The 24,650-nt window shown below is 36.8% G+C and overlaps 2 protein-coding genes across 3 annotated transcripts; both read left to right on the top strand.

Moving 5' to 3' along the window:
• The first annotated feature begins 247 nt into the window (after positions 1–247).
• On the top strand, positions 248–17,377 carry LOC100256371 (probable transmembrane GTPase FZO-like, chloroplastic). 2 transcript variants are annotated; one of them, XM_002275160.4, is made up of 11 exons: positions 248–886; positions 8,420–8,976; positions 9,094–9,162; positions 9,488–9,685; positions 10,693–10,824; positions 12,723–12,809; positions 12,979–13,416; positions 13,579–13,746; positions 14,565–14,795; positions 15,297–15,412; positions 16,948–17,377. In XM_002275160.4, the coding sequence occupies exons 1-11, from the start codon at positions 385–387 to the stop codon at positions 17,228–17,230; spliced, it is 2,781 nt and encodes a 926-aa protein (XP_002275196.1). In that variant the 5' UTR covers positions 248–384; the 3' UTR covers positions 17,231–17,377. The 2 variants fall into 2 exon arrangements, with proteins under 2 accessions (XP_002275196.1, XP_019076735.1); XM_019221190.1 differs by lacking the exon at positions 16,948–17,377 and adding an exon at positions 15,599–15,715.
• Positions 17,378–19,309: 1,932 nt separating this feature from the next.
• On the top strand, positions 19,310–23,021 carry LOC104879776 (protein FANTASTIC FOUR 3). The gene has a single exon (XM_010653817.3). The coding sequence runs from the start codon at positions 21,811–21,813 to the stop codon at positions 22,870–22,872; it is 1,062 nt and encodes a 353-aa protein (XP_010652119.1). The 5' UTR covers positions 19,310–21,810; the 3' UTR covers positions 22,873–23,021.
• The last annotated feature ends 1,629 nt before the right edge of the window (positions 23,022–24,650 follow it).

Below are 24,650 nucleotides of genomic sequence, written 5' to 3'. Positions count from 1 at the left end.
AAGTGATTAAATTAAATTATTTTTGTCCCAAGGGTCCAAAACTCATTATCTTACATATACTTTGATGGGTTGCTTACAAAGGAAGAAAAAAAATAGGTGAAAGATGTGGAAACGGAGAAACACAAACGTCATGCACGCTGTTGGAAAGTTGAAATGTGAAGAAACGGAGAAAATGAAACGAATCGTTTCAAGGTAGGACCTCCGTTTTCCAAAGGGCTAAACTCTTTTCTCAACACAAAAAACAGATAAGAGGAAGATCAGAGACCACATACCCCATGACCAATCAATCTCCATCTTCATCTCCGTATCCACTGATAAGCTTCTCTCCCCCTCTCTCTCTCCCCCCAAAACCCTAACTCTACTCCCCACCATTTCCTCTGCTCCATGGTATCTCTTCTCTCCCAACCCCCTTCCATTCACCCTCTCTTCTTCATTCCAACCCACCACCGCTACCACCATCATAGCCACCGTAACCACACCCATAATCACCGCTACCCACTTCCTCTCTTCAGTCGCCGCCGCTCCCGCCTCTCCATAGTGTCAATTGCTAACAATTCCATCCCACCCACCAGCCAAAACAAGCAGCCGAGAACCGTCTACCCTGGTGGATACAAGCGGCCGGAGATCAGAGTACCGAGCCTCGTGCTTCAATTGAGCGTGGATGAGGTGCTGGACCGCGCTGGTGTGTTGGATGTGGTGGACGAGGCGGTTTCCAAGTGGGTTGGAGTTGTGGTGCTGGATGGTGGTGACGGGAGTGGTGGGAGGTTGTACGAGGCGGCGTGTTTGTTGAAGTCGGTGGTTCGGGAACGGGCGTATTTGATGGTTGCCGAGCGGGTTGATATCGCGGCCGCTGTTAATGCTAACGGGGTTGTGCTCTCTGATAAAGGTTAGCTTAGTATTTCAACTTCCATTGCTTAATTCAAGTTTTCCCTGTGCTAAAAAAAGTTTATTAAACTAGAAAACAAGCAGAATTAGCTGCAAGATCTAGAATTAAGGAGATATCAAGGAACTTTTTCTCAAACTGTTCAATGTGGATACCCACATCGTTTGGAAATGCATTGTCTTTTCGTCTTGCCGGAGATATTTTTGTTTTGTTTTAAGTTCAAGACATCCAAATAAGGCTCCCATTTGATTTAATGTCAAGCTCTGTGTTTGTGTGTGTGTGTGTGTGGTTTCCTTTGTTTTTTTCTTTTGGGGGGTGGGTGTGTGGAATAGACGAAGAAAACTATATTGGAAAATCGCCCAACAATGTTGGAGTGGGGATTTTGGGATCCTTTTTCACATTGGGAAGCGTCTTCTCCTTGTTTTAGCTACAAGACAAATTTTAGTCTGGAGATTTCCCCCAGGAAACATCCTCTGATAATTTTGTCTACCCCCTTTTCAGAATGACTTTTTTCCCCCCTCTTTATAGAATGACTTTCCTTTATTGTGGGCGTATAAAAATGAGATAAGATGCATTCAAAATTGATTTCAAACAGAATAGTGTCTTTTGATAATACTATCCATAATTTTGAATTTTGAATAAGGAATCTTTTTTTTTTACTATGGTTTAATGGAGGCGCTTAGTTGTCTTTTGAAGAGGGCAGTGGCTGGTGGTTTTTTATCTGGTTGTCAGGTGAAAGGTAGGTTTGGGGAAGGTATTCAGATTTCACATCTATTGTTCATTGACAACACTTCGGAATTCTGCAAGGCTTCTCATGATGAGATAACTTATTTATGTTGGTTACTTATGTGGTTTGAGGCGATTTCAGGGTTGAGGATTAACTTGGAGAAAAGTGAGTTAATTCCGGTAGGAAGGGTGGAGAATTTAGATGATTTACTTGATGAGCTTGGGTGCAAGATGGGTAGTCCACCTTTCTCTTATTTGGGTCTTCCTTTGGGTGCTCCGTTTAAGTATACGGTAGCTTGGGATGGAGTAGAAGAGCAGTTTCACAAGAGGTTGTCTATGTGGAAGAGAATATATTTCCAAAGGAGGGAGAGTAACTTTGATTTGAAGTACTCTATCTAGTTTGCCCATTTATTTTATGTCTTTGTTCTATATGCCAAGGGTTGTTAGATTGAGGTTAGAACAAATTCAACGGAACTTTGTATGGGGTGGTGGGGTGTTAGAGCATAAACCTCATCTTGTTAAGTGAGTGGTTATTTGCCGAAATAAGATGAAATGGGGTTTGAGTGTTAAAAGTCTTTCAGTTCTTAATAAGGCTCTTCTTTGCAAGTGGAGTAGGCATTTTGCGAATAAGAGAGGTGCCTTGTGGAATTGAGTTATCTATGGTAGGTATGAGGAAGCAAGAAGGGGGTGAGCAACTCAGGAGGTAAAAGAGGGGTATGGGGTTGGGTAGTGGAAAATGATAAGAAAGGATTTTTTTTTTGATAGATAAACATAGAAAAATTGTATTAAAAAGAGGGAAGCAAGAAGGCAACCCGAAGCATACAGGAAGTATACACGAGAGGCCCCAAAAAACAAAAAGCACAAGGAAGCATACACTCACCAACCCTCAATTAGAGCCCAACCAATCTACAAAATTAATTAAGGAGTGGGGCTCTCCATCTAAACACGACTTAGTCCAAGAGAAAAGATTACAAACGAAAGAGGTTTTCAATCTTTGGATCGACAAAGCCTCATTGTCAAAAGCTATCCTATTTCTAGCTTTCCACATCGTCCAAAATAAACAAAGGGGGGCTGCCCGCCAAATCTTCCCACGCTTCTTATCTACAAAGGAATCAGACCAACCAAGGAGAATGTCTTTAACTGTGAGTTGAAGAACCCAATTAACCCTAAACATCGTAAACATAAGATTCCACAACACCTTCGCCTTGGGGCAATGAATAAGGATGTGGTTAATAGTCTCCTCATCGTCACAACATAAGAAGCATCTGTTTGCTAGAGACCAGCCCCTCCTTTTGAGATGATCTTGGGTTAGGACCTTCCCCCAAGAAGCTTCCCAAGCAAAAAAACCCACCTTAGTAGGCACGCAAGGGCTCCATATGATTCTCCACGGAAACGGGACTGCACCACCAGAATCCAGAGTATTGTACAGGGATTTTACAGAGAAACTCCCATTCTTAGATGCATTCCACACCACTCTATCCTCCATCCCAACATTGAGCCTCTTTCCTTGAAGGACCGAAAGGAGACTCACCACCGCCTCCAGCTCCCAGTCATTAAAAGACCTAGAGAAACAAGGATTCCATTCCCCCGCATCCCCCATATAATCCCAACAATCCTCTACCCACGCATCTTGGGAAACTGCAAAGGCAAACAGAGAAGGAAAAGCCTCACAAAGGGGAGTGTTTCCACACCAAATGTCCTTCCAAAATTTCACCCTTCTACCATCCCTTACAGTGAAGGAAACGTTTTTAAACAACAGAACGCCTTCCTTTCTGATTTCCTTCCACAACCCCACCCCATAGCCTTCCCTAACCTCACAAGAGATCCACCCTCCTTCTTCTTCCCCATACTTCGAGCTGATAACAAGTTTCCAAAAAGAATCTCTTTCAGCCGCAAAGCGCCAGCTCCATTTACACAATAGGGCCCTATTAAGGATAGAAAAATTTCTGATCCCCAATCCACCCTTCATTTTATGAGAGCGCACCACATCCCAATTTACAAGGTGAGGCCTCTTCTCCAACGCACCCCCTCCCCAAAGGAAATCCCTTTGGATCTTCTCAAGCCTCAATCTTACAACTCTTGGAATACGCATCAAGGACATAAGATAAATCGGCATGCTAGCAAGAAAGGATTAGGATCTTGTGAGATCTAGGTGTTCCTTTTTGTTGGGTAATGGGCGGAGGGTACTTTTTTGGAAGGATAGGTGGTGTGGGGATAATCTATTGTGTGTGTTGTTTCCTTCCTTATTTGCTTTATCTCTTTCTAAGGATGCATGAGTGGGTGATTTTTGGAATTTTTTTTTGCTGAAAGGGGGGGAGGAGGCTAGATTTCTTGCTTATTTGCAGGGATAGAGAGTTTGTAGGGATGTGAAAGATACGTTGATTTGGTCAGTGACAAAGAGCGGTAAGTTTACAATGTAAGTCCCTTTACAATGTTTTGGAACTAGACTTGAGTGGGTCTTTTCCAATGAGTGACATTTGAATTTCTTGGGTCCAACCCAAAGTTAGTTTTTTTGCTTGGGAGGCAGTGTGCGGTAAAGTTCTAACTTTGTTTCAAGTTTAGAGACAAGGTTGGTCTTTAGCAAATTAGTGTTTCTTGTGCCTTGGACATGAATAATCCTTAGATCATTTGCTTTTCCATTGTGAAACGACAAAGGTTTTATGGGAGCTGATTTTTGTACTTTCCGGGGTGTCTTGGATGGTTTTTTTTGTGAGCAAAAAGCGCTAGAAGGTTTGGCAAGCAAGCCCTTTGTGCTTGTTTTGGACGGTTTGGAAGGCAAGGAACAACATTGTATTCGATAATGGAGTTTTTTCTATCCAAAAGCTGAAAAGGGATTTCGTTTGCTTTCTGTGGTTTGAGTCTTAAGTAATTTTTAGATGATTGCCCACTGATTTTAGTAGGTTTTTTTGAATGGTTGGGTACTTGTTGAGGTTCTTTTTTTTGATAGGTGGTACTTGTTGAGGTTCTTATTTTGTATTCTTTTGTTCAAGCCTTGGTGGTGAAGGGAGGTTTGTTTTCTTGTATACCTTAGGCCACTTTTTTGGTGGCTCTTTTTATTTTAATTTAAGTCTTTATTTTTAAAAAAAAATTAGTGTTTGGCTAACATAGGAACATTGATGGGGAACAATGATTTGAAGATTTACAAGAGGGAAAAGTTGGTTCCAATGCCCAAACCTTAATTTAGGATACTAATGATATCTAAATTCATCCTGGGACTTGTCATGGTTGGTTTGTCAAGTTTCTATTTTAGTTAATGGTTGACTTTTTGTCAAATTTCTGTTTCCTTTAGTCTTCTTATTATAATAGGAAAGTTTTTGTCTTTTAGTTTTTAAATATCGCTCCTCTCTTATATCTTTTTCTATTCTTGCAAGGAAAGATAAAGGATTGGAAGAAGAATTTTAATAAAGTTTCAATATTTATTATGCTTTCTTTAAGGGTGTAATTGCCTTTTTTCTAAATGTGATTGCATAGGAAATCTTAGGTGTGATTACCTAGGAACCTTTGTGTGATTGCTAAGGATTTTTTTTCTTCTTCTTCTTCTTTTTGATATTCTTTTCAGCCATTTTTATTTTCTTCACCTTATTCTTGACATAAGAAAGTTTTACAGTGCTAGAAATTTTAAGATCCTACATCAAACACGATTGAAATAGGAGAGGGTTTTAAGAGATTGAAATGAAAACTTCATCCCTTCAAAAGTTCTAGGATTACATAGCTATCAAATAATCCAATAAAGGCATAATGAGGTGGTTCTCCAAGTTTTCTCCCTTTTCCCCATCAAAGCTCTCCCTAATGTCAAGCAATATTTTAAAAAGCTATTGATGCTTATGCCATGACACTCTTCATACCTCTCTTATTATTCTAGTTTAATAGGCAAATAAGAATACATAAAAAGCGCTGATAAAAAAAAGAAAGAAAAAAGAAGGGCATACACCTAGTACATAGGACGTATGCATTTAAGAAGCAAAAAGAGATACAACCAATGACCATAGCCGCATTCTAATCACTTGAGTACAACCAATCAATGCAGTCTACCAAGAACGGAAAACCAACTTAACTACCATCTTGAAGAGACCCTGAAGATCACATATATAGGTTACAAATAAGTAGTGCTATACTACGTGTGTACTTTGATGCGCTGTTTTGCAAACCCTTTTAATATAATTTTATTTACCTATTAAAAAAAAAAAAAAAGTAGTGCTAGAGCCACTCAAGGCTTTGGAGGGGCACATGCCTCCACTCAAATATCCCCCCCAACCAGGGAAAAAAAAAAGTTACCTTATATGATTATTTTTTTAAATGAAAAGCAAAAGGGAAAATTTGCCCTCCCTCGGCTAGAAATTTGTATTTTCAAAAGATAAAAATATTTATAATTAAATGTTGTTGGCAAAAAATAACACTTACTCTCTATATTAAGATTTCAATAAAAATTTTTAGAAAATCTTTTATAAAACCTGTTCAATATCCATACTTATTTTTTTTTCTTTTTATAATTTATCTTCAATTTTTATAAAATCTTGTATAAAATCATTATCCTAATTTATTTTTCAGTCTCCCTATGTCATTTTTTCTGTTTTATTATTAGTTTTTTTTTTTAATAAAATTAAATATTTGTACTTTTTTGTATGTTGTTTTATACTTTTATTCAATAAGTTCTTAACTATGGGTTATCTTTGGTTTTAATTTTGAAAATTTTATTTAATTTTTTTGTTTTTATGTAATAGTATATGATGTTTAATGTTTGATAAAATTCAGTCTTATTTAATTGTTTACATTAAAGGAGTTTATGTTTAGTTTTAATCAGGTACTTTGAATCATAAATAACAACTATCAAGTTCTCATTAAACACTCATATGTTTAATTTTAATCATGGGAGATAATATGAGATATAATTATTAAATGAAAAGTTGCATCACTTTCAACTAATTTATATTTAATTATTTGAAAAAAAAATCACTAAATTTACTATAAAATGATTGAATTCTTTGATTATTTTCTCCTTTTTTGCTAAAAAAAAGCACTAGAACTGTTGAAATTTTCTAGAGAAATTTGTTGCTATTTCTTTTTTTAATTCTTTTTGATAATTTTTTTTTTTTGTATTTTTTTAGTAAAACATTTTTATAAAGTCTAAAACATTTTTTTTTTAGCAATGCTTTTGGCAGTTTGCTGTTTTATATATAATGTCTAAAAAAATATAGTATGTTAAATGATAATGAGGGTATCATTAATTACTTTCAAAACCTTATTATAGTGTATAATTTTTCTATTTTCTCCCTTTCTCCACCCCCAAGTAAAATTTCCTTGCTCTGCCTCAGATAAGGGAATTTTTAAAAGACTGATCTGAGTGTTGCACCCCTTCAAAGAATCTTCAGTAATTCTCCTACCAAATTTTCTAGAATAGGCAAAGAAAAGTTGTTCTCCAAGTCTTTCTTCTATTCTTAGCCACAAACCTCTCATGCCAACCCTTTGAAACCTCTCACTTTACCTAAAAAAAAAAAAAAAAACACTCTTTCACTGAAGAATGAGATGCAAATAAAGAGCACAAAAGGTGCCAGAGCTCCTTAGTTTTCCCACAATGGATGAGGAGATATTGGTTGTTCTTTTGCATTTTACACGTAATAATAACACACCAAAAACAACCATTTTCTTTTAAGCTGGTTAAGCGTGAGATCCTTTCCCATGCAACCTCTCCCATGTGAAAAACCCACTTCAAAAGGAGCCCAATACCTAAGCAAGCTCCTTCACATTTGGTACCTTCCCTACTGGAATTAATTCACTCTTGTTTAAGTTAACTTTCAGCCCTAAAGGACTTATCAAAAAAAAAAAAAAATTTTTCAGCCCTAAAGGAGTCTCAAACCAAAGCAAGAACTAACTCATATAGTTCAATTGATCTAACTAGGGTATGCGAAAAATAAGGTATTATAAGCGAATAGAAGATGTGAAATCTCCACTCCCTCTTCTCTTTTGCCTTCTACCTTGAATCCTAAAATGAAACCACCCTTCCTTGTCTTTCTTAAGAGAATGCTAAGGGCCTCCATCCACCAAAACAAAAAAATAGGTTGATAGGTGTAGCCCTTGTCTCAAATCCCTTGAGCTTTGGAAAAAAGCTAGAATGTGAACCATTCCCCAAGCTAAAATCTTGTTGTTGAAATTCTTACTAAATCCAATCAATTCACTTTTTCCTGAAGCCCATTTTTACACATCATTGCCAAGAGAAAGCTCCAATTTACATGGTCATAGCCTTTTGCAATGTCTTACAAATAACTCTCTTCTTACAACTCCTCAATCTTGAATCAATAGCCTCATTGGCAATAAGAGTTGCATCTAAGATTTGCCTCATTTTCCACAATTGCTTTCCAAGAGTCCGACACCACTTTTTTATATCACTATCTTCAACTTGTTTGACAAAACTTTAGCTAAGATCCTATACAAGCTACTCACAAGGCTAATGGGCCTAAAGTCTATTATTCTATTTTCATGTGATTACATTAGCATGCTTTCATTTTTTGAGATTTTTATTTTCTTTATTATTTATTTATTTATTTAGTGGTGTTGAATTTGTGGTTTGTACCTCTCTGGGCCACAAGGGTTACACCTTGCTTCACCCTATTTGGTCAAACACCTTAAGACTGTTTTTAGACTTTTTGAACATTGAAGTCAAATTCACTGTAGTATCATTAGAGTTTTTGTTTAGTCCCCAGCAGCCCAAAAATGTTTGAATTTTCTTTTGCAGTTAGGCACTGGCCACTTGTCAACCAGTTTACATAGCCATCTTGTTTCATCATGTAATCTGTTTCTCTCTTCTCCTTACAGGTCTTCCTGCCATTGTGGCACGGAACACAATGATGGATTCTAGATCTGAATCAGTAATTCTCCCTTTGGTAGCAAGGAATGTGCAGACTGCAAATGCTGCTTTCACTGCGTCCAATTCTGAAGGTGCAGATTTTCTATTATATGGTGCTGTTGAGGAGAAACAATCAGAGGTGCTTGCAACCTCTGTATTTGAGAATGTGAAGATACCAATTTTTGCTGTGGTCCCTTCGCGTGCAAAGGATACATCACTTTTTGAGGCATCAGAACTGCTCAAAGCAGGTGCTAGTGGCTTAGTTTTTTCATTGGAAGATTTGAGGTTGTTCAGTGATGATGTCCTGAGAAAATTGTTTGAAACTGTACATGCAATGAATAAAAGAACAGAGGATGAACTTCAGAACTTAAATAAGCTCAAAAGTTTGGATGTCAATAGTGGTGTCCCTGGGAAAAGGAGGGTGGCTGGCTTTATTAAATTGGAGGATAGAGAAAAAGAGGTCATAGAAACAGAGAGATTGGTATTGCTTGAAGCAATAAACATTATCCAGAAAGCTGCACCACTGGTGATATTTTAGTGTTAACATTTGGTAGTTGAAGTTATTCTTCAGATGCATCTACATTCCATTAATTGTTTCTTGCTTCTTCGTGCTGAATTGGGCAAAATTGGCATTGGATGGCAGATGGAGGAGGTTTCACTTCTTATCGATGCAGTTTCTCAACTTGATGAGCCATTTTTACTGGCTATAGTGGTAATTGTGTGCTGAACTTCAACAAATTCTGGTTCCAGGGATATACATGGGTATTAGCTCTAAATTTCAAATAAATTTTTCATTCTTCACTTGGTATGATCTAGGATTAAAGTGGCCATTTGTATGCTTTATGCATGTTAACAAATGTTATAAATGCATGCTCCACTGTCATGGATCCGTAATCATGTAAAAGCATTGGTTTCCTTGATGTGAATATCGAGTGTTGCAAAAGTTGGGTTGTTATTTATGCCTAGATGTTTTTTGAGAATATTACTACCTAGGATTTATTTTTCTCTTGCATCTGTATCTTTCTGGATGTCACCAGGGTGAATTTAACTCTGGCAAGTCAACTGTCATTAATGCACTCCTTGGAAGAAGATACCTGAAAGAGGGTGTTGTTCCAACAACTAATGAGATCACATTCTTACGCTATTCTGAGTTAGATTCTGATGGGAAACAACGTTGTGAAAGACATCCAGATGGGCAATATATCTGCTATCTTCCTGCTCCAATTCTTAAAGAGGTAATTTAATCTGATTTCTCTCCTGAATTCAGTTCTTAAATTTTCCAATCCTGAAGATATGCATGTTCTGTGCATGCAGTATTCATGCTTAGTTTTATGCTTCTAAAGTTCTACCCTCGATTTCTTTTCTAACATGGTCCATTCCCAATATATGTATGTTTGTACATATGTATATATATATTTTGATGAGTAAAGCAAGAGAATATTATAAACAAGAAACGCCAATAGAGTGCCCCAAAGTACATGTTTGTATGTATGTATATATGCTTACATGCTTTGTTGGTGCAAGAGCGTAAAATGCATAACCTACTGTTATGGTTGGTAATAAGTTGCCCCTCTGTAATAAACAATATCTTATTATCACCCACTGGTAAGTTTATGCATATGACGCATATAGAAGTTGTCTTGAACAGTATGATTACCGAATTGCCATAACAGTGGATTTCCTCATTTTAATTGATAATTTGGGTTATTCATCTGTCCACTTCTTTTGACATGCAGGTATATTAATAAAATAATGTGGCAATATGGCATGCTACAGAGGGATTCAGAAGTTGCAAATAAAGGCAAAGAATGATATAATCAAGGAAGCTCTGTAATCAATACGACAAATAAAATTTGGAGATGCATCAAAAATCAATTCTGTACATTAAGTGTGCTGTATGACCTGTTGTGGATTCTGAATACACCTTAAATGGAAAAAGCAGAAACAGCCTTTAAGGTTAAATGAGAAAGGAAATGTTTTTATTTCATTTCAACCCACTTATCAAAAAAAAAAAAAAATTCATTTCAACCCTGATACAGTGGCACCAAGGAGATAGAGAAAAAACTAAAAAATATTGCACAATGTAGCAAAAGCAAAATAGTTACAACTTATCCATGTTCCATGATTTATTTTGGTTGTCTTTCTAAGTGCATTTGCTTTTCTGAGACTTGACATTAATGCTAGCTTTTGTTAGTTCCGGCTATTTTATGGTACTGATTCATTTTAATCTCTTTGATAGCAGATGAATATTGTTGATACACCTGGAACTAATGTGATTCTCCAAAGACAACAACGCCTTACTGAGGAATTTGTGCCCCGAGCAGATTTGCTTCTTTTTGTTATTTCTGCTGATCGTCCATTAACTGAAAGCGAGGTAGGATTACTTCCACCTGTTAATGTGGTTTAGAATAATATTTGCAGTTGGATGTACTTAGCATGCATTTGTACAAGATGCCAGTGACTCCCCTCAGCATTCAGTATTTTGTGATTCATGCTTGATCGGTTCATATCTATTCCTTGGGGCTTCTTTTATGGCTGGATGTTTGCCTGTGAAAATGTTTTGAAGTTTCCATAAACCATGATCTTTTCTTTTTCAATATTCTTATGTATTAGTATTACTGTTTCTTTTTCATCTTTGCTGCTGGCCTGTCAACTGTAATCACAACAAGCTTTTAACATGGGTATGTTTGGTGGTTCTTGTTCTGGAGGCATCTACTTCTATTTTATTTCATCCCTATATCCTGCTACTGATTTCTAAGAAGATCAATGTTCATTTCCTTTTGAAGCATTATCTTTATAGTTTCTTTTTATTGTCATTTTCTAGGAGAATAATGTTGAGATAAATACTAGGAATATCTCTATCAATATATTTTTTTATTTATTTTGTAATTGAAACATTTAACATTATAGTAACAACAAGATTCTTTGGAGGCATCTCCACTGATTTGAAGGTGGATCTGCAGGTTCTTATTGTCACAACCTAAACTTCAAAATGAAGATAAAAATCTGGGGGTCCAAAACTTAAAAGGAAAAGGTTAACCAAGGGATTGCTCATAAAATATTTTTGCATTTTTTTTATCAGAGGAGATTTTTACATTTTCTCCGTTTAATTTCATGCTTTGTATAGGATCCCACTAATGTGTTCTTTTTTCTTTCTACCTCTTGTTATCGTTTTCATAGTTTGTGTATTATGGGTTGATTGATGCTTATCAATATGATATCTCTGTCTTCCTAAAAAAAAAAAGTTCTACAATTTTCATATTTTTTTTCATAGGTAAAATAAATGTATGTTTGAATAAGAAATGCCAAAATAGCGCCCAAAGTACACCGGGAGTATACAACAAGCACCTAAAACACCACCAAAAAACAAGAGGGACAACAAAATAATGGCACCCCTCAACAAAATATCTAATCCACAAAATCTACAATAGAAGAAGAGCCAAGAGGTATATACAATTTGGACCATGCCCAAAGATTACAAAGAAAAGCAAGTTTAATCCCTTGGTCAGGATGCTCTTCGTTGTTGAATAGCATGTGTTCCTTCACTGTGCCAAGACAAGGGCACTCTAGCAGTTGCTTGTCGCTTTGTTTGGTGTTCATTGGGTGCAAGTTGCTATATTAAAGAGACTCTCTTAGGATGGCATGGATCCTTTTTGGGTAAAAGACACAAGAAGGTTAGGGAGCAGCTCCATTGTTCATCTTTTGACTTTATGAAAACAAAGAATCGAAGGTCTTTTGATAATGAGGAGGGTCAAACTTTGAAAAGTTATTTTCTTAAAAATTTGTTTTTGTGGGTAAAGATGTACATAGATATAGGTTTCACATCTTTAAATTAGTTTGTAGATTGGTTGGATTCTTACTAAGAGAGGGAGGTGGTTTTTGCTATTATCTCTTTTTGGTTGCTCCTCTTGACACTCATTGTATACATCTTGTGTCTTCTTTTTGGTGCTTGTTTATAAATTGTATTATTTACCTATCAACAGAAAAAAAAGGTTCATCATGTGTTCCTTGTACTTGGTGATCAAACTATTTTTATAATATATTTTTTTCTCTTCTAGCATTGTAAAATTTTCAGTTATCAAGGGCTCCCTTTTTAATGGTATTTTGCTTTATCTTCTCAGTGACTTCTGTTTATGTGTTAGTGAGAGTTTTACTCTCCAATGCCATACTCTGCTAACAGGAGTTATTATGTATTTTCCTAAAATAATTTTGACATTTATCTTGCATGTTTCTTTATTACCAAAGTTGATTTTCGCTCTTGCTACTTCTTAGGTTGCTTTTCTTCGTTACACTCAGCAGTGGAGGAAGAAAATCGTTTTTGTGCTGAATAAAGCTGATCTCTATCAGAATGCCAGTGAGGTTTAGTTATAAGTTCTGTTTTTATTTTTATTTTTTATTTTATTTTTTTATTGTTGATATTGCTTAAAGTGATTCTCTTATAGTTGAGAGTGTTTAATGGGACACCTTCCCTAGAGCTTCCTGAGTGACTTTCTAGTGTTCTATAATCCTTTTCCATGATTTGGTGCAGCTTGAGGAAGCTGTTTCATTCATCAAGAAGAATGTGCAGAAGTTGCTGAATGTTAAGCATGTCATATTGTATCCTGTATCTGCAAGGTTGGCACTTGAAGCAAAACTTTCAGCTTCTGGGATTGGAAAAGATTATGAACCATCAGTAGCTGATTCTTCTCATTGGAAAGCTACTAGCTTCTCTGAATTTGAAAATTTTTTGTATAGTTTTTTGGATGGGTCAACAAGTACAGGAATGGAAAGAATGAGGCTTAAGCTTGAAACACCTATTGGAATTGCAGAGCGATTATTTTCTTCTTGTGAAACACTTGTGAGACAAGACTATCAATATGCCAAACAGGATTTAGCATCCATAAATGAAATGGTTAGTAGTGTAAAGGAGTATGCAGTGAAGATGGAAAGTGAGAACATTTCTTGGAGAAGGCAAACCCTGTCATTGGTATGTTCCATGGGAATCCACAATTTATGAGTTGAGAGGCATAGCTGTGGTGTCTGAACCAAATAATCTATTTCTAGCATTAATATTGTTTATATTTTATATATTTCCTTTTAATTTTTACTTTGTGTTTGGTTATGAATCGTACTGCACATGGAATTGCAGATTGATACCACAAAAGCACGTATTGTGAAGCTTATAGACTCTACTCTGCAATTATCAAATCTTGACCTTGTTGGTTCCTATGTTCTAAAAGGGGCAAAATCTGCTACACTGCCAGCTACCTCAAGTGTTCAAAATGATATAATTGGTCCAGCACACGCTGATGCACGGGTAAGCTAATGGATTGAACCTGTTAAGAATCTTACCTGAGATGATGTATACTTTTACGATATATGTTTTATTGCCTGTTCATATGATCATATATCTTCTTCCAGAAGCTTGGTGTTTCTTCCTACAATGAACATGCCTAAAAGCATGTGAAGCCTAGCATTGAGCCTTGGTGTTAGGTTGCATTTGGAACAAAATTTAAAGAATAATGACTTCTAATGATCACCAGAAGAGTCTGTGATGGTCTATTTTTCTTACAAATCCTCTGAAGTTTTCTATATCATGCACCTATGAAGTATCCGATGAATTGATGGCTGATTATGTTTTGTTCCTGTGCCTCTGGCCTTATATTTTTTGAAATACCTGAAGTAAAAATATTTATCAAATTGATAAGCTGTACTCTCATCCATCAATTGTACTTACAATTCGTTTTAAGGAATTAGTTTCTTTTTGGTTGGACAAAAGCAAAATTGCGAAAGTTAGGTTTGTTCATAGAACGTCAAGTTAGAATCTAAGCTTTTGGGGTGAGAATATGATTGATTGATTTTCTATATTTTTAGCTTAGAAATTCATGTATATTTACTCAAATAAATTATTTCTTGACACGCAAAAAAAAAAGAAAAAAAAACAGAACTATGATAAAGTTTATTGTTACAAATTTAAAGAAGCATTTGCCTTTGGTACAAATTTAATGATGAAGATTTTGTTTTACTCTTTTTAGCATTTGAGAAGCACGGAGACCCAATCTACAGTTGACATTTAGATTTTTTAGACATGATGTTTAATGTATTGGTTTCTGTTAACATTGGCTTTCCATATAGAAACTACTTGGAGAATATGTGACGTGGCTACAGTCAAACAATGCTCATGAAGGGAGGCTTTACAAGGAATCCTTTGAAAGAAAATGGCCTTTATTTGTCTATCCACACAACCAAGTGGGTTTGGAGACCTATGAGTTGTTGAGGAAAGGAGATGAACTTAGCTTAAAAGCGCTAGAGAACTTCAGTGCTGGTGCTGCTTCCAGACTGTTTGATCAAGAAATCCGTGAAGTGGTGAGTGCAAAGTTAGCTAGAATAATAAATAAAACTTACTCTTCTTGAATAAGAGTCTGACATCAGCACTAGTGCGCTTGTGTGATAGACCTCTTACATATAATACCTAAACGAAGAGTGCACAAGTGGAAACAAAATATCATGTCTAGAAGCAACATTGAGGAAGGATGACTTTCTATGGGTGCTGCAGTAATTTCTTATGGCCTTTGTTATGTTTGCCTTGATTCTGCAACTTCTACTAGATACTTCTCTCAGACTATGACCCCTTTTAACTACTAAAAAGTGGTGGTACCAGCTTAAAATTTTCAGCATTGCTTTAATAATGATTGCCCAATTTTGTGAAAAGTTTTATAGAGGTGTTTCTTCCTTGAAGTTGCTTCCAAACAATTCTGAGGTGCTAGCATTTTAAACTATTTTCAATCATAAGAAATTTTATTGTTCCTTTTTTTTTTCCTCAGTGAAATTACCAACCTTATATAAAACATTCTCTTAAATTATCAGTTTTTGGGAGTTTTTGGAGGACTAGGAGCAGCTGGTTTTTCTGCTTCACTTCTAACGTCTGTGCTGCCAACCACTTTAGAAGATCTTCTTGCACTTGGCCTTTGCTCTGCTGGCGGGTAATGTAAATTTTCCTTTTTACAGTTTTTCCCCCTTCTTTCTTATTGTTGAAGTCTGTATTCCCAAGTCTTTCTATATGTCGAAATTCCATAGCATTGGGGTCCTCAACTCTATGGAGTTGCTGTTTTGATTTAATATGTTTCATAACCTGCCTACTAATACAAATACAAACTAAATTATGGCAGTTGAAACTTTTCCTTAGCAAGAGTATGTGGCTGAGTTCCAAGGCAGGTTTTTGCAAGGTCAAAAGGTTGAAATGTTGCTTGCAAAAGATATCACCATGATATGTGGAATAGAAACAGGCATGTAGTTTGTCACCTGCAAAAGTAGTATGACAGGTTTAGGTTCAATTACATTGCTTTAGTTGGAACATAATAAGCAATCTTGGAATCTGAGAGGCTTTTTTCTTTCAACTGATGGTGGAGGATTACTAAATTATCTTTTATTTTACTACCAGAAACCTGTCAGATAAGAAGTGATAGCAGTACACAAGTGTTTTCAATTTAAATCAAACTTCTGATGTGTTGTGTTGTTTTAATTTTCTTGTTTTCACTCAAATAAAGAAGACTAAAGGAGATAAAGAGTAATTGAAGAGCTAAGAGGAAGATTAGGTTTTAAACATCTATAGTGAATGATCAGTTCCAGATTGTGGAATGCAGATTCAGATTGCTATCCTGGTGAAGGCCCTGTTATAAATAGTATAAAGTGATTTGAGCATTATATCAAAGAATACAGTTGTATTTGGTTTTGGCCATAGTGGTGAATTTTTGTGCACAACCAGAAAAGTGAAAAAATAATATTATTTTGTCCAAGGAGTGGTTTTAACTTAGAAGCTCCATTCTTTTTTGAAAGTTCAGGAATATTAAGAAATAGTATATTATAGATAGTTTCTATCGATAACCTCCCAGTACAGCTTATCCATAGATATCCCGAGGAAGTTGTGTGGGAAACAATGCTGTGGTCTTTGTCTTCCTTTAGAAAGCCACTAACTTGCCATGCTTCATGTTCACATTAATCAAGTAAGCTAGCTTTGAAAAGGGATATATGGGTACACTAGCGAACAAGTTTTGGCACAGAGCATAAAAACACGCCTGACACAGATATGGCAGTCACATGATATTTTCTAATAACAATATGTTGCACCATGAGCCAGTACTTGTGTCAACGCTCAGAAGTTGTACTGCAACCTGTTGTAACAAGATTGGACATTTCAAGTGTTTTCATAAATATCTATCTTATAGGCTTGTCCTAAATGAAATACAAGCCTGTCAGCCTTGGCATAATGATAGTGTAGCTATAAGTCATCTTTTATGTTGGATGTGCACCATTTTATTTTTATTATTTTTTCTTTTTGCTTATTTTTGTGCTTGTGCATATCTGCAAGATTGTGACCTCTCCAACAAATAGTTCATGCATTTTAATCAGTATGTCTAAATTTTTCTGTAATTATTAAAAGAAAATTTGCATTATAACAAATGTTTTTTGTTATAATATGAATAATAGATATCTAATTGAATCTTTATTTTGATGACAGTTGGTTAGCAATTTCAAACTTCCCTGCCCGTAGGAAAGGGATGATAGAAAAGGTGACTAGGGCTGCTGATGCCTTTGCACGTGAACTTGAAGTGGCCATGCAGAAGGATCTCTTGGAAACTGTTGAGAATCTGGAAAACTTTGTAAAACTCATTGCCAAGCCTTATCAAGATGAAGCGCAAAACAGACTGGATAAACTATTGGAGATCCAAGATGAATTATCAAATGTTGAGAAAAAACTTCAAACACTACAAATTCAAATCCAAAATCTTCATGTATCATGAAATAAGTGTACATTCTATTGCCAACTGGGGTGTTGAGCTTTCAGATGGGTTTCAAAGGGAGATGGATATGTTGTAACGGCATTATACTACCTTTTTCTCTGTAACATATTTCCTATTTATGAAAACAAGCTTCAATTTCTTATTTAATTGTTAGTACTGTCCTCAGGTTACCACATAAGTTGATCTGAATGTTCAATTTCCCAATAATGTGAGCTATGCAGTTGCAAGGAGGGAAGAGTGCAGGCAGGAGATGCAGCATGATATCAAGGTATTATTTTTCTCTCCACAGAAAAGAATAACCACTTGTCTCCCTGCACAAGATTCTATTCTGAAACTCAACATCTCTCAAACATTTGTTGTATTGCTCATCGGCATGGAATGGGAATTTATGAATATGTATCATCTTTTTTCCTGTTTATTTTTATCAATTGACCTTACTTAACAACTTTTTGTAGTTATTTTTTTAGAATTATAATATTAGTAATCATCATCACAAAATGCGAGTTGAGATTCAATCAAAATGTTTGAATACCATCTGGAAAGTTAAGCATTGTCCATTATGTCTTATACCGTCCATAAAGTTTGTTGTGGGCTCATATGCTTAGTTTTATATTTATTCTTGTATTAACAATGAAGCAACCATTGACTTGATGACATGTTTGCATGGTTTGTGCATCATACCCTTTCTGTTTTTGCTTTAGTTTTTTATTTATTTATTTATTGATTTATTTTATGCAAAACCATTAAGTATGAAGATTGGAAGAAAAAGAAGGCACTAATATGGTCAAAAGTTCCAGTAGAGTGCGCTTCGTTGACAAGTTTGTGCAGGGCATGAATTTGATTCCATAAACTTTCTGTGTGAATGCCATTGAGCAAAATATATAAAAACATAACATAAAGTGAAAGAAAGATTCAGACCTAGCCTTAGAATTTTTGCATAGGGCCAAGAAAGCATGATGAAACAAAGTGTGGCTTTTACTTAGTTTATGAGGGTCTCCTTTTTTCTTAGATGGCCAATCTAAGCAAAGCAAATAAATGAAAGTTGGATTGTGAGAACAAGTTTGATGGTTAGGGTTTTGAGAGAGGGTATGCCAAGGGGTGGGGCACATATTCCTCTCACCCTCACTAGCAAAACTAGACTTTTTTGGTGTTTTGGTGTTGGATTATGAGCTTCATAAAAGGCCACTGTGTAGTACACAACCACTAAAGCCTCCTCCTGAGTCCTTACCTCCTCTCATTTTCTTCATGATGTGTATGCTTTAGTTCCACGCTTTAAAAGATACCTTATTTTTGTTCCAATAAAAGATTATATGGCACATTCGATGCTTGAATAACCAACACCCCAATGGAACTTAAGCCTCTCTTAACAAATATATAGTTTCTCAAAATCCTATCCGATAATCCACAATACATACTAACCCTTTAACTTAAGGATTGAAAAAAAAAGTCTTAAGACTTTGATTTCTCAGATTGCATCTTAGATATAAAATGGCTCTCTAAGAATGTAGAGGGCATTTCTAGATTCTTCTAGTAAAAATCTACTACTACTACTACTACTGCTAAAGTTTTTCTCCATTGGGAATGAGGCCTGTACACATACTGGTTGGTGTGTATGTAGAAGTTGCATACTGGTTATGTATGGCACATGTTGGTATTTAGGATGATGAAGTGTCTTGAATCTGGGTTTTGGAAGGACCACATTGGGACAACTGACAGGGACTGATCCTGGGTCCTTGTTGGTATTGCACATGTTATTGGTGTGGAGAATCGATACATAAAAGACCCACCCCTATCAGATGGTACTGATTTTTTTTTCCCTTTTTTTTTTCCTCTGATATCAGAAGCTTTCTGTAAACCATTGGGAGGAGAAGAAAACGCAATGGTTATTCGATTACTAGTGTGTCGTCTTAACATTGGAAAACAGAGCATAAGTGATTCAATGGTGGGAATTGCAGCTCAAGTGGATCATGATCTTTGCTGCAACAATGGAGATTTTGGCATTTCTTCAGACAACTTATAAAGGGCCAAACACAAGTGATGGCAGGAAAGCCTGCATTCCCAATATTGGATATATGTTCCCTCCATTAAAAGTTACCTGCTGTTGCTCAACTAGCCTTGGTATTTTCTTTTAATGGTACCCACTGCTAGGTCTCTCTCTTAAGTTCTTCTCAGGTGTGAACACCAGTCTGCAGCAACAAGTGGGCAACTTTGTATTCTTCCGTAAGTTCTCACATGTCCCCTATTAAATGAAAGGGTGTTATGGTTATTTCACATGAATGATTCCGTATGTCTCATAATTCTATTTGAATTACCACCTTTTTTTTTTAATTTTTAAAAATTATGTCGAATATATAAAATTACATAATTACGCTTATCCTTTTCCTTCGATATTTTCGATATAAAATTTAAAATTATTACTTTAAAAAACAACTTCTAAATCCAAGGTTTAAATTCACCATTATCTTTTCAAAACGACAACTTCTTATTTAACTCTCACAAATTCTCGTAGATTTGGAAATAATTTTCCAATCAACATACTTTAAAAAACATATATCTTGTTTAAAATCCCAAAATTGGGGTGTTCAAAATAGAAGTCCCTTACATGTACCCTCAATGTCCTATTGACCTAGTTTATGGACTTGATGTACCCTAATCGTCCTGTTAAAATCTATTTTATGAATTTATAGCATCCCTGCACTGATAATAGAGCTAATGGCAATTGGCAAAGCATGAAAAAGTATTATACCATAGAGAAAAGAAGCAAGTTTTTGGTTAGTGCCTTAGTGGGAGATTATTTGCTTCTATGCCAAGCGACACAACTTTAACAAATATCTAGTATAGAATCGACCCTCCTCCCCATCCGTACAATCTTGTCGTTTATTGATAAAAGAAGAACTATAAAACACCATAGCCAAGAATAAAAATCAATGGGATTTGCTTTCTTTTCCTCTAAACATAACACTGATAGTAGTCTGGAATTTTAAGGTGTGTGTTACAAGCTTTCATCATTGTAGGGAAAAAGAAAGCAGGGGGGGGGGGGGTTGGGGGCGGTGGCCTCTTGCCTTAGAAGAAATGAAAATCAAAGGAGACCAATGCTTGATCTCAGCACCTTTTTTTTCACTAATGGGTTCTTGTCATTTGGTCGGTTCCTTTAAAAAACTTGATTAATTTCAGTTAATCAAGCTAAAAAAGAAAAAAAATCAATAAAAAAACTTGTATTATTATCTTGGTACTGAAGTCTGCAAGCCTTCTGAATTTAGTAACATGATGGGGAAAAAAAAGAAAGGAAGGATGAACACAATCCACCCTTAAACATCACTGCAGACATGCTGTTATGGTGAATCTGATTATGCATATGTCATCCTTTCAAATGGCTCAAAACTTAGGCCATGCCAAACTCCACTTATGCTGGCTAATGAGTAGTTGAGTAACAAAGGGTTTGCTAGTGGTTCCAATAAATGGTGCCTAGTGTCTCAGCATCTGTGAACACACTCAACACTTAGGTTTTGACCTTAAGACATCAACTGTCCTAGATGAAAAAGTGTGATAGGAGTATATTTGGAGGCCATCAGTGGGGGTTGTGGGGAGATTTGAGTTGAATGTTGGTTTGAATTGGGCATAACATTAATCAACTTGGGCACTGTCCCTATGGGCATTATAAGGGGGTCTAGATACAACAAAAATGAGGGTGTGAGAGTGCAAAGCACAAATGTGAAGTGGGTGCAGCAAAGCAAATCCCCATCAGTAAACATCTGGAGGTTGAGAAGACTGTTTTCTGGCCTTTTTTTTTGTTGGCTGAGAATGACAATGGATAAGAAAGCTTTTGTTATTTTCCATCACATTTCGTTATTCCCCAATTACCCATTTACAAAACAACCCATCAAACAAAAATCATGAAAATGATCTCTTTGCTTTGTCTCCCAATCCAAGTCTACTAATTTCTCCTTTGTTCCATGACAAGATGCCACAAGAAATATCAAATTTTCCTATTTGGTTATTAGTAGAAAATGTGAAGGAAGATAAAATTTTATAAGACTCAAAACCCTGTATTTGGGTTTTCTTTATTTATTTATTTTTCCCCTTTTCCTCTATTCTTGGGACCCAAACAAATTTTGTAGTTGCTGGCAATTGAACCAACACCCACCCTCAGCCCTGGGTATGCCTTCACCATGATGCTATTATAGGCGTGCCTTAAGCTTACTTTCTTATTTCTCTTTTTGTCATTTCCCTTTTCACTTTATATGTGTGGCAGAGTGAAATCACTATAAACTCTAGTGGAAAGGAAAACTCCTCTACACCTCACAAAAGTACAGAGGAGGGCTACAGACTCCTGTGCTCTTCTCACTATAAATTCATGCTATCCCTTCCCCACCTCTCTCATGTTCACTCCTCTCTTCTCCACATCTCTCATATTTTCCTAAGCTTTCCTCAGCTCCAAACCTTGAGTTATATCTCAATTTCACACCTCCTTTCTCATAGAACTCCAAAATTCTTGCATTTAATCCAAAACCAGCCTCCTCTGTTTTTCCCCTGTTTCAGTTTCTGCCTCTGTTTTTGTGCATTTTTCATTGTGGTTTGCAATGTCTTCCAGTGTGTGTCAAGGCCTGCAATCATGCTTGGAGCCTCGACTTGTTGAACAGCGTGTTTTGAGGCTCAAGTTGTCTCCACCAGCCTCAAGCTTTTCTCGATCATTTGGATTGGCTCAGAGGCCTGGTTCATCCACCTCTGACTCCAGAGAGGCTCACGAAAAGTCCCATACTGAAGAAAACAACAAAAACAACAAAGACAAGAATAACGACAAAGTTGTTGATGATTGCAACATCAAAAGCCAAAAGAATGGTGAATTGGGTGGCTGGAGCTTCATCCAAGCTCTCAGCAACACTTCCCTTAGTTTCAAGGAAGTACTTGACACTGATAAGGTCTATGTTCACCCACTGGTTAAGCGTTCTTCATCGATGCTAAGCGCAAAGAGCTTGGAAATGTGCACTGAGAGCTTAGGCAGTGAGAGTGGTACTGGCATTAGCCAGAGCAGCCATGAGGTCTCTTCACCTTCATGGAGAAACAGCGAAAAGTTTGCAGTGAGGGAGTTATCAGAAGTACAAAAAACCGGCATGAAGAACAAGATGACTCGTAGTACAAGTTTTCCACCTCCTTTAACATCAATCAGCAGTAGGGGTGGTGGAGGCCTTCAAGTAAGGCCTCACAGAGAAGATGGTCGGTTAGTTATAGAAGCAGTTGCCATCCCTGCTTGTCATTCTTACTTCCATGCAGACCGCAGCGATGGCAGGCTCAGGCTTCAACTGTTGAAGGACTGCTTTCAAAACTGCAACAATGAAGCAACCAAAGAGGAGGATGATGAGCAAGTTGTTGAAGAAGATGGTGAAGTTGAAGCTGACGAAGAGGCAGTGGAAGGAGGTGGCAATGAAGATGAAAGTGATGAGACTGATGGTGAGAGTGCTCACTGGGGAGAAGAAGAAAAAGAAGAAGAAGAAGAAGAAGAAGAGATGGAAGGGACTGGCGGGAACGTTGCGGGCGAGATTGAATTGGGGAAGCTCCCAAGGCCTAGTAGGTGCATGGAAGGTGGTGGGCATACCAACAATAGCCTCATGAATTGGGAGTCCATCTGGGTGGCTACCTCCTAGAGAGGCCCTCAGTTTCTGAGGGGTGCTCTACAAACAAATATGGTTCTTTTTTTGTTTCCATTTTCTTCTTTGCTCCTCTGTCATTATGATTTGAAATTTCCCCACCTGGGAGTTTTAGTAAAATATGCTAATGGCAGTTATTATGGTTATTGAAACTGCTGAGAGAATCCCTATACCTCTTTCAGTCTCTTTCTGTCCATTGCTTTGTGTCTATGGATTACTTTATTTCAGTTCCAAAATACCCTTGAGGGACACCACCCAAATACATCCACAGAAATTGAATATAAGATAATGACATAACAATTTGCAGCTCAAATCTCCTCAACTGTGGCCTTCTTCAAGGACTAATTACAAGGCATTGGCCCACATACCAGTTTGCAATTCTCCAATAAGGGTTCTCTTTTTTAGCTGTTGATCGTAACGGTAAGATTCTTCTCATGAACACCGGATATGAGACGCAATTAATAGATAAGATTGCCCTGATTTCCCTGTCTTATGATTCAAGAATTAGAAGTGGTAATTAGGGAATTCCTCTATGCTCCAAGGGCAAACACCATGGCAAGTTGCGGTGTACGGACGGAGTACTAACCCGTTGTAGCTGTCAGGGGTAGGTCCCTCGAGAGCAACACACACTGACCTAATCAGAGGCGATCCACCGTGCATTCCATGTGCTACTTCACCTCGCCTCTCCTGTGACGAGATTCTAACCTGATATCAAGCGATGCCACATACTGTCAACAAAATTACCAAAATATCTCCTGAAGTGGGAGCTCAAAGAGACGAAGAAAGGGCCAGAATGGTCAAGAAGACCTTGAAAAGGGGAAGGAGGGCAGTGTCCTATCGTGGAATAAGGGTATCCATACGTTAAGGTTAGTTTTGGGGGAGATTGGATTTGAATTGTCAATATGCATATATGCATGATTGTGTCTCTCTGCATCATGTGATTTTGAGAATCTAAGGTCCTTTAAGCACATATTCTCTCACCATATCATTTCACAAGTAAGAAAAATCTCAAGGCAATCAGGATGTCTCCTCATTTTTCATTGTTCACATGAAAGTATATATCAATGAATTGAAATATGCTTAAATCTAATACAAAAAGTCTCTACACATGTATGTCGAGGCACATGCTTTGATTTTGTACTCACAGTTAAGTATTTACTATTTACATAGTAGGAAATAATTGAGTTTGGTACATATGACTCACCACTTTCACCTTCTTTGTCATCCAACCCTTTTTCTTTAGCTCTTTTGGGAATATTAGGCAAGTGGGGTTCAAGGGAGATCCCTTTGATTGACAGAAAAACACTGAAATCGTATTGTATGATTTGTATCACTGGCTTTGTGTCTGTGTCTTAAGCATCACTGACCTCCCTTGTGAGCTCCCATGTCAACATCACTCTCCTCTAACCTCCCCAATATCATCTAAAGGCCTTTATAGGGCAATGATACTTTCACTTGCCCTCTACCCACTTCAATACAACTATCACAAGAGGCTGACACCCCTTAAAAACTTAGCATTTACACGAAGGAGAAAGTTACATTATTTGATAGCATTTGGAGACAATCTCCCACACTATCATGGAAGGGATGGAGAAATATCTTTGCACTTCTATACTCTTTGTACCTTTACATCAAATTTGATCCGATTGTCCCTATCCCATTGTTTGTGAATGATCTGTCCAAGCTATTGTTTTAGGGTGGAGAAAGAGTTTTCACCCATTAACCCTAGAAGATATTTTGAAGATATGATGAACTATTATACTTCTAACCCTCTA

The sequence above is a fragment of the Vitis vinifera genome, chromosome 7, assembly GCF_030704535.1.
Source record: "Vitis vinifera cultivar Pinot Noir 40024 chromosome 7, ASM3070453v1".
Taxonomy (NCBI): Eukaryota; Viridiplantae; Streptophyta; class Magnoliopsida; order Vitales; family Vitaceae; genus Vitis; species Vitis vinifera.
The sequence above is the reverse complement of the archived record's forward strand: the minus strand, read 5'-3'. Positions and strand labels throughout refer to the sequence as shown.